This window comes from Microtus oregoni, unplaced genomic scaffold, assembly GCF_018167655.1.
Source record: "Microtus oregoni isolate MIOR12 unplaced genomic scaffold, Mior012 000015F_ref0000493, whole genome shotgun sequence".
In the NCBI taxonomy this organism is placed as follows: domain Eukaryota; kingdom Metazoa; phylum Chordata; class Mammalia; order Rodentia; family Cricetidae; genus Microtus; species Microtus oregoni.
In genome coordinates, this window is record NW_024543074.1 from 28,405,193 (window position 1) to 28,415,408 (window position 10,216).

At 47.4% G+C, this 10,216-nt stretch overlaps 1 protein-coding gene across 1 annotated transcript; it reads right to left on the reverse strand.

Moving 5' to 3' along the window:
- Positions 1-4,071: 4,071 nt before the first annotated feature.
- Positions 4,072-9,274, reverse strand: LOC121456826 (C-type lectin domain family 10 member A-like). Its single transcript, XM_041665302.1, has 10 exons — positions 9,221-9,274; positions 6,953-7,120; positions 6,048-6,147; positions 5,589-5,684; positions 5,445-5,516; positions 5,296-5,367; positions 5,053-5,139; positions 4,808-4,959; positions 4,625-4,731; positions 4,072-4,485 (listed from the first exon to the last, which is right to left on the reverse strand). Exons 2-10 carry the CDS (start codon positions 7,067-7,069, stop codon positions 4,326-4,328), a joined length of 963 nt encoding a protein of 320 aa, XP_041521236.1. The 5' UTR covers positions 7,070-7,120; positions 9,221-9,274; the 3' UTR covers positions 4,072-4,325.
- Positions 9,275-10,216: the final 942 nt, after the last annotated feature.

Below are 10,216 nucleotides of genomic sequence, written 5' to 3' on the forward strand. Positions count from 1 at the left end.
TTTTGACATCATTCATGTATAAGAATTTTAGGGTTGGCAAGAGACTTGAACCTAGAGTGGCTCCCAGATGCCCAAGCCGAGGTCCCCAGTTAGTTCCTTGGGCAGCTGAGGATAGGGAACCTGAAATGACCCTATCCTAGAGCAATACTGACGAATATCTTGCATATCATCATAGAACCTTCATCTGGTGATGGATGGAGACAGAGACAGAGACCCACACTGGAGCACTGGACTGAGCTCCCAAGGTCCCAATGAGGAGCAGAAGGAGGGAGAACATGAGCAAAGAAGTCGGGACCACGAGGGGAGCACCCACCCACTGAGACAGTGGAGCTGATCTATTGGGAGCTCACCAAGGCCAGCTGAACTGTGACTGAAAAAGCATGGGTTAAAACTGGACTCTCTGAACATGGCGAACAATGAGGGCTGATGAGAACCCAAGGACAATGGCACGGGTTTTGAACCTACGTAATGTGCTGGCTTTGTGGGAGCCTAGCCAGTTTGGATGTTCACCTTCCTAGAAATGGACGGAGGGGGGAGGACCTAGGACTTACCACAGGGCAGGGAAATCTGACTGCTCTTTGGGCTGGAGAGGGAGGGGGAGAGGAGTGGGGGGAGGGGGAGAAGGGTGGGAGGAGGGGGAGAAGGGTGGGAGGAGGGGGAGGGAAATGGGAGGCTGGGAGGAGGAGGAAATTTTTTTTTCTTTTCTCAATAAAAAAAAGTTAAAAAAAATAAAAAATAAAATCTCATTCTAAAAAAAAAAAAAAAAGAATTTTTAAATTTTACTCCTGGTTTCTTCAGGGGCCCATTCATCACTCAACAGTGTGTTGCTCAGTATCCATGAGTTTATATATTTTCTGTATTTTCTTTTGATATTGGTTTCTAGTTTCAATCCATTTTGATCCTATATAAGAAATGAAATTATCTTAATATTTTTGTGCTTGCTAAGACTTGCTTTGTGGCTCCAAAACGTGGTCTTGTTTTGGAGGGTATTTCACAGGCTGTGAAGAAGAAGATGTAATCTGTAGCCTTTGGGTAGAATATCTTATAAACATCTGTTAAGTCCATTTGATATATAATATCATACAACTCTGATGTATTTGTTTAGTTTTTCATTTGACTGCATGACCTGTCAGTCAGTCTTAAAGTATTGTCGTGTTGAGGTCAGTCTGTGCCATTGCAACCAGCAGTGTTTGTTTTGTGAAACTGGATATGCCAGAACTCAGCAATACATCTTCAGAATTGTTCTGTGCTCCTAATAGAGTGTTCCCATAATCAATATATCAACATGAAAGGATCTTCTTTCTTTCCTCTCTTCCTTCCTTCCTTCCTTCCTTCCTTCCTTCCATCCTTCCCTTCTTTTTCTTTCTTTCTTTCTCTTTTTCTTTGGTTTTTGAAGCCCTGCCTGGCCTGGAATTCACTTTGTAGATCAGGTTGGCCTTGAACTCATAGGGATCCTCCTGCCTCTGCCTCCCAAGTGCAGGGATTATCAACATGTGCCTCTATCCTGGCTTAAGCAGCTTGCTTCGTCTCCTCTGTATGTATCTTTTTTTCTGCCAGTACCATACTGTTTTTATTACTATGACTCTGTAACATAATTTGATGTTTTGTTTATTTGTTGTATTTTTGATACAAGGTCTCACTGTATATCCCTGACTGACTTATAACTAACTCATGGTATAGACTAGGCTGGCCTTGAATCTACAGAGATCCACCTGCCTTTGCCTTGTGAGTTCTGAGATCAAAGGCCTGCACCACCATGCCCAGAGCATAGTATAATCTGAGACCAGGGTTTATGACACCGCATTATTACTCTTTCTGTTCAAATTGCTTTGACAATTCAGAGACTTTACCGTTTCCATATGAATTTTATGATAGTTTGATCTATTTCTGTGAAGAATGTGTGGGATTTTATTACATTTATTTATTAGGAGGAGAGTTGCATGCCACAGCAAATGTGTGGTAGTCAGAAGAAAATTCGAGGAGGTCAGTTTTCCTCTCCCGCCACATATATCCAAGGGATTGAACTCAGGTCATCAGCATTGGCAGCAAGCACCTATATTCACTGAGCCATCTTGCCAGCCCCATGTCACTGGAATTTTGAGAGGGGTTACACTGACTAGGTGGCTTGATTTCAGCAACGCACTCCTTTTCATATTAATACTACTTTCTGTGAGCAATGAACATCTTTCAATGTTCTAGTATCTTCTTCAATTTTTAAATGTAGTATTTTAAAGTTTTCATTATACAGGTCATTCATCTCTTGGGTTATATTAGCTATAACTGCTCTTCACACGCTGATTTTGCATCCTATAACTCTGATTACAATGTTTATCAGTCTTATAGTGGAGTGGTTTTTGAGTTACTTATTTCTTGGTACTGAAGATGGAACTCAGGGCTTGGGCCCTTAGGCAATAGGCTAGATAAGCCTCTACCACTGAAGTACATTCTCAACCTACAAGACAGAGCCCCAAAGTGTTTATGTGTATGATCATACCATCTGCGGTCAAGAATAATATAAGCTCATCTTTTCTCCTATTTGTGTCCCTTCTATTTCTTTTTCTTGCCCTATTACAGTGGCAAAGCTCTGTGCTGAATAAGAGGAAAGAAAGTCAAACCCTTTCTGCCATGAGTTTTTCTGAGTTTTCTGTCACAGCAACAGAGGGCAAACTCAGTCTGTCTCCATCTCATTGCTCTCTGCCCTGGTCTTGCTCTCTGCCAACCGACACAAGCCCCCCTATCCGCCCCGTCCTAACAAGCTTCCACATGGGTTGGCTGAGCTCTGTGGTTCTTCCTCACCACCGCAGCCCCCATTAAGCAATAACATTTGGTGTATAAACTTTGGGTCTGACTTCCTTTTTACCTTCCTTTATTTATTTATTATCTTTTTCCTTTGGGGGATTTTCCCTTCCTACTTCTTTTATTATGTATTTATTTTCCCTTTATTCCATTTTTTTAACAGGGTCTTGCTATACAGCTCAGACCGCAGTGATCTTGCAGTGCTCTGGCCTCAACCTCACAAATGTTGGGATTACAAGCACACACTACCCTACCTGGCTTCTGTTTTACTTTAGGTGTTTTGTTTTTTTTTTTTATTTCACATGATCTGTGTGTTTGTTTGGAACTCTACAATGTCTGCTGCCAAGGAATTTACCTAAAATTTACAACAAAGGCATTAAAAGCATCACATTTGTTTTGCTGGGTATATTTTTAGATTTTAAAAACATTATGCATATGAATGTTTCATAAATATGTATGAAACACATGTATGCCTGGTGCCCATGGAGATCAGAAAGAGACATCAGGTCCCCTGGAGCTGGAGTTACAGATGGTTACGGACCACTGTGTGGGTGCAGTTGGGTCCTCTACAAGAACAGCCAGTGCTCTTAACTTCCAAGCCATCTCTCCAGCCCTTCACACACTTCATTTCTACATCACTCAACGTTTTCCACCTTGACTTTCCTGTTAAGTCCAAACTGATGGAGAAAACCACTAAGCAGATTATCCGCTGCCCCAGTTCCTCCAAGGTGAGTGTCTGTGTTCATTCTAACGCTTCCATCACTAGAGAAGCTTTCCTTCCTGTCATCAGTCGAGGTCTTATGTACGGACAAATGCTTTGTCTGTGTCTGCTGCTCATTCTGAGAGCCTCTGTGAGCCCTGACTGGCTGGACCCTCAGTTGTTAGCATCAGAGCTTCTCTTCTGAGGACCCTGTAGTCGCCCAGTGTTTGGTAATTCTGGGTTGTCACCCATCTGTGAATGCAGTCCCGTCTCTTGGGATGAGTATAACAGACCAGTAAGATCATTCAGTGCTTTCGAAGTACTCAAGGCTGGGTCAGTTCAGTTCCCAGTGGGTAGATAGGCAGCCAATGGTAGCAGTCCTATGTAACAGAAACTTGGATGACAGAATAAATTGCCTAGGCTTTGCGTACCTATAAATTACAAAATGGGGCTTCTAACCAGATCATCTGGCCAAAAGTCATCCAACTCTCATGTTGCCACCATGGCTTGCTAACGCTAGCCAACTCTCCAGCTCCCAGCCTCCAATGACCAGGCAACTCATAGAATGTATATATCTTTTTTATTTAACTAAAAAAAAAAACCTTGACAATAATAGGCTGTACACTATACACAGCACAGTGTAAGGATTCCAACAATCACACCATTCCAAACACAACACTACATTCTTCAGATACCAGCCTTTACCTAGCCTCTTAAAATCCTGGAAAAAAAGTGCCTCAAGATGGTGGAGATACCAAGACAGAGGGATTACCAGTACCAGAAATCCGAGGCTTATGGCACTGAAGATATAGGTTGGGGAAGGGGACTCTTAGCTGCCTTTGCTCGGATTTGATTCACAAATCCAGCGGTAAATCCTCTGGCAGACGTCATCATTCCAGCGACCATCATCGTAAGAGAAGTGGGCACAGTCCTCACCTCCTCCCAGCCCGTGGCCATGCCAATTATCTGGCTGTAGTGGCTTCCAATTCCTGAAAACAAACGGCTCTCAACTCCAGGAGGTCAAGCCCTCAGCCATCTTACCAGGGGCCCCCCAAACCCCCAGAGTCATGTGCTAAAATGACAGGACAGTCCCAGGGAAAGGAGAAAAGCCGTAGACAACACACGTACTTGAAGCCATTCTCAAAGTCAGTCCCATCCACCCATCTCCAGGGTCCGTTTTGGTCTGTTAGACCCATCCAGATTGGCACGAGGCCCCTGCGTTCATTGATAAATTTCTGAGGAGAAAAGAAAGGGGAGGAATGACTTCTCCCTCTAACAGACAACCTCCAGGAGAGCCCGTCGAGGCCACACCTGCTCCTCCATGGAGTTGACCACCACCAGGTGAGCATTTTCCAGCTGGCAGTACTTGTCAGCCTCAGGCCATGACTTCCCAGTTATGGAGAACCAGTAGCAGCTGCCTTCGTGTTCTGTCCAGTGAAGGGGGCAGCAGGTCCTTTTAGAGCCTACGAGGCATCAGAGAGAGTACAGGGCTGAGGTGCGGCACAGGGTAACATCGACCATAAACCACAGAGAAGTACACCCATCGTCCTCCTCACCATTGTTCCTGAGGTTGGCCAGCTGGCACGACAGGGCCTTCAAGTCCTTCCCCAGCTGTTGGACACGCTCCGTCATTTCAGAAAGATCTGGGACACACAGATGGACGTGAGAACGGCGCTCTACTGCCACAGCTGCTTGGCGAGTCCCTGGTGCTCAGGTGGCCTGGACAGGGCTCAGCTAGGAACGTCACACACTGCACACACGCACACCTCCTCCCAGGGTACAGGAAACCGAGCTCTAACCTGTTTTCAGGGCCTGTTCCTTTTTCTCCACTGTGCTCTCCAGAGAAGTCACCTTCTGGCTCAAGTCTCGGCCTGGAAGGCGATGGTTCAGCCCCAGGGACCAATTTGCCCACACCCACTGCCCACTCTTAGAGACCCGGGCCTCTCACCTGCCAGCAGTTCCTGCCTGTGATCGTCCACGTCCACTTTCAGAGAACTGATCCTTTCTTGCAAGCTGTCACCTGCGGAACAAGGGACTCTGTCCTCCCTACCCAGCCCACTCCTGCCCAGAACCCGGTCAGAGCCCAACTCACCCTTGGAGTTCAGGGCCTGTAGTTCAGCCTTCATGTAGGAGGTGAGGTTTTCTGAACTGGCTCTCAGGGTGCCTAGGTCCCTCCTTAACTGGGAATCTGATGGGGACGATAGAATGATCAGAACCAAGATTGCTCAGTCCCCTCTGTGGCAGCACTAAGATGGACACTGCATGCAGGGTAGCATTCTGGGTCACACTGGGGCAGACACCGTTGTTACCCAGGATTGCACTGGAGCCAACTGAGGCTTAGGAGGTGAGGTAATGCACAAGAATGAGTCACATGGCCAGCAGCCATCCCCTTCATGGGTCCCTGTCCATTATGTGTCTCTGCTGTTAACCTTGTCATTGCCATGGCCCTCACTGCTGTCCTTAAGTCTTTGCACCCATCACTGCCTCCGTCCACCCTGCACACCAACACCCCTGTGATTCCTCTCTTCCCTGCGATGCCGAGGGCACCCACTTTGGGATCCAATCACAGCGACAACCACCAGCAGCAGGAAGCCAAGGCCCAGGGAGAAGAGGAGGAGGTGGGTCCACGAGAAGACATTCCACAGGAAGAACTGGGGAGGAGCCGCTGAAAGATAAGAGGGTGTCAGGGTAAGGGGCCTAGGCAGCAGTTCTCAGTTGGTGGGTGGTGACCCCTGTGGGAGTCAAATGGCCCTTTCACAAGGGTCACATATCAGATATCCTGCAGATCAGATATTTATATTACAATTCTTAACAGTAGCAAAATTACAGCTATGAAGTAACAAAAATAATCTTATGGTTGGGGTAGCCACAATGTGAGGAATTGTTTTAAAGGGTCGTGGCACTGGGAGGGTTGAGAACCAGGGCTCCAGAGTGTGCAGATACAGGAGGTGTGGGCCCCAGGGGCCTTATCTAGGGGTGATTGTTTGGCCCTGATAGTGCTGTAGGAGGGACAGGTTAAGAAGAGTTGGGGTGGGGGGCTCCACTCAACGAGTCCTCACCCCCAGAAGCCTCTCCTACTGTCAGCCTCCGGTGTGCAAAGTGCAGGAACGCACAGACATTAAGCACACAGACAGGGACTGCAGGGCTCCGTGAGGTGTCACATCAGAGTTGAAGACGTAATACAAGGACGCAGAGGCAGCTGGGGACAGCAGCGACAGTCAGGCCATTATTGGATCCTTAGCCTTTGCACGACTGTGTGAGCAAATGGTGAACTTCTCCAAACCCAACGACCCACCATACACACCTCCTATCCCCTCCCACAGAGCACAGCAAGTCCTGTCCTTCCAGGTCACTCTTCCTGTCCCTGTGTCCCTGAGGACCTTCTATACGCAATGTAAGGGGCTCTGGGAGTGGGAGTGGGTACCCTGGTGCATGGTGAGAAACGACAAACAAAACTCTGATAGACATAGTCAGAGCGCACTCGGGAGACTCGGGCCCTTCTTGCCACTCACCTTTTCCAGTCTCCTGGTTTTTCACCTCACTCCCCAAGTTCTGGAAGTTTTCATACGTCATTGTCTTGTTTGGACAAATGTATGCTTGCGTACGCTTGCGGGGCTCTCAGAACTGAAATGGAGAGACCAGGGGTCAGTTTGGGGTGCAACTAGATTTAAGAAGGAGACAAACAGCAGGGTGGAGCTGAGGGCAAGGCTGGGGCTGCAGGGGAGCAGTCCAGTTGAGAAGGAGCCTCCGTTACCATGACCCTGAGGACGGAGGTAGGCTTGAGTCTACAGCTGAGGCTAGACATGACGTCAGAACGCATCTGCTTTGAGGTGGGGATAGACCTGGAGCTAAGGCCTTACAACTCTGAGCTGCTTTGTCAGCCAGAGAGAGAGTTTGAAAGACGATAACATGCTGTTTGTTTGGGGTTTGGGTTTTGTTGTTGTTGGGTTTGGGGTCCGGTCCCCTCCCCCAGACTGGGTTTCTCTGTTTAACCCTGTCTGTCTTGGAACTCACTCTGTAAACCGTGCTGGCCTTGAACTCAGAGACCCACCTGCTTCTGCCTCCTTAAAGCTGGGACTAAAGGTATGTGCCATCACTGCCTAGCAACATACTGTTTCTTTAGGGCCTTTCAAAGGATGCCTTGCCTGACCACAGTCTGAACACACAAATACCCTCAAACCCTCAAACACTACTTCTAAATGTCAAGTGTGGAAGGACTTTCTTCTCATTTCCTTTGAGAAACCTGATATGCTGTATCTGCCTTTTTCTCTCTAATGAATTTATTTATTTATTTAATATCCTGGCCACAGTTTCCCCTCCCTCCTCTCCTCTCAATCCCCTGCATCCTCTCTCTGTTCCCACCCCCAATATATCCCTCTTCCATTTCTGTTTAGGAAAGGACTGGTCTCCCACAAGTTATCAATAAAACATGGCATATCAAGTTGCATCTGATGAAAACAAGGCTAGGCACCAGTCCAATCACAGCACAGCCAATTCAAGCTGCATGTCTGCTATTGCTAGGAGTCTTAGCTGGGGTCTTCCTTGGAGATTCCTGGGAGATTCTCTTGCCAGGTTTTTGCCTGACCTCAAAATGGCTAAGCATGGTGTCCTGTTTGTAATCCCAGTGCCGGAAAGGCAGACTGGCTGGATCCCTTGAATTTGCTGCCAGTCAGCCTAGCCTAATTGATAAGTCCCAAATCAATCAGAGTCCCTGTCTCAAAAAGCAAACATACAGCAACCACAGAAAGAGGGGAAGAAAGAAGGAAGGGAGGAAGGAAGGGAAGGAGGGAACAGGAAGGAAGGGAGGGAGGAAGGGAAGAAGGGAAAACGATGTGGGGCTGGGGAAAGGGCTCAGCTGATAAAGTGCTTGCTGTACAGCATGGGGGGCCCAAGCCTGGACCCCTAGCGCCCACATAAAGGCTGGAGTGTTGGCTGGAGTGGCACTCTTGTAACCCCAGTGCTTGTGAGAGGGGAGCAGACACAGGTCCTGAGAGCCCACTGGCACATGGACTAGCCCACATGGCAAGCTTCAGGTTCAGTGAGAGAACGTGTCTTAAAAAATAAAGTTGAGAGTGATAGAGGAAAAGCCTTGAGGTCCGCCTCTGGCCTCCACACATGCACACACCGGCACCTGCACACATAGTGCACACATGCATACAACACACGCACACATGCATACAACACACACACATACACACACATGCATACAACACACACACATGCATGCACCGGCACCTGCACACAGAGTGCACACACATGCATACAATACACACACACACACAATAACAATGTATATAGCTCCTGAGGAATTGCAGCCATAGTTGAACTTCAGCATCCACATACATGCATACACATATACGTGCCCCTATACACACATGAACATGTATACATATTTCAGGTTAGAACTATAGTTGAATCTAGGATATCTCCAAAGTCTGTTAAGCAAAGAGCTGAGGTTTGGACTGAGGCCAGAGCTAGGATGAAAATCAGATGAGAGCGGGGTCAAAGATGGGGGTTAATTTGAGTCCAAGTTTGACTAGGAATTGTGGACAGCACAATTTGAACTAGAGTCCAGTGGTCAGAGGCAGTCCCAAGTCCACACAAGATCTTTCTATGTCTACACATTTCCTTCCAACCAAGACCCAGAGTCCCCCCTCCTCGTATCCCTAACACATTCCCTGTCACACTGCCCTCCCCCCACCCCGGCAATCCCAGCCCGGTTACCTGTGTGAAGTCTGGAGACTGTGACTCTTGGCTTCCCTGTGCAGCGGATGCCCAGCGTTGGGAAGTCTGTCAGAATGGAGAACTATATCCTGGAGGGTTGAAGTGGGAGGGAACAGGCAGAAATCACACTCATGTCAGAGGTCATTTAGTCCTTTGTGTCTGAAAGTCATATGGTCTGTTTTGGGGAACACCCCATTTTTTCAACCTCTAAACGCTGAGTGAATGGGAGCAGCTTGAGTGTTTGTGGGGGTGGGCATAAAGGACACATCTCGTTTACGTCTTCCTGGATATGCCATCCTCCGTTTTTCTTTCTTGCAGCTCCTGTAACTTCCTCATTTTTCACTAAGTAGGAAGGGGGATTACAACAGAGGGACAGACTGGTTTTCTTCTCCTAGGCCTCTCATCTTCATTCGCTTCCTGCCCATGACTTCCCCAGAATTTTGGTGTCTCTGTCACTGAACACCTGCTCTCTGGGGGTTCATTCTCTGCTCATAGTGAAAACCCGGTGGGACTCCCTGGAACCTGACTCCTTGGACCCCAGCACCAAGCTCAACCCACACTCCACCCAGAAGGATGGAGAGGGACAGAAACCATGTCCTGACCAGAATGAGAGAAGGGGTGAAGACAGAGGCATCAATTCTGGGGCGGGGACGGGGGTATCAGCATAGGCCATTGATTCCCACTAGCGCTTCAGGAGGCAATGTCGATGAAGGAAGGAAACAGCCCTAAGTCAAACCCCATGACATCCAGCACCCAGCCTGGAAAATGGAGAATTGGTGACAGATCTTAGAGCTGTCAATAAGGTAATTCAACCTATGAGCCCTCTACAATCTGGAATTCCTCTGCCTTCTCTATTACCAAAAGAATGGCCTCTCATAATTATTGATTTAAAAGATTGTTTCTTCACTATATCTTTACAAAAAAAGGACAGAGAAAAATTTGCCTTTACAATGCCTACTTATAATAATTTTCAGCCTACTAAGAGATACCAGTAGA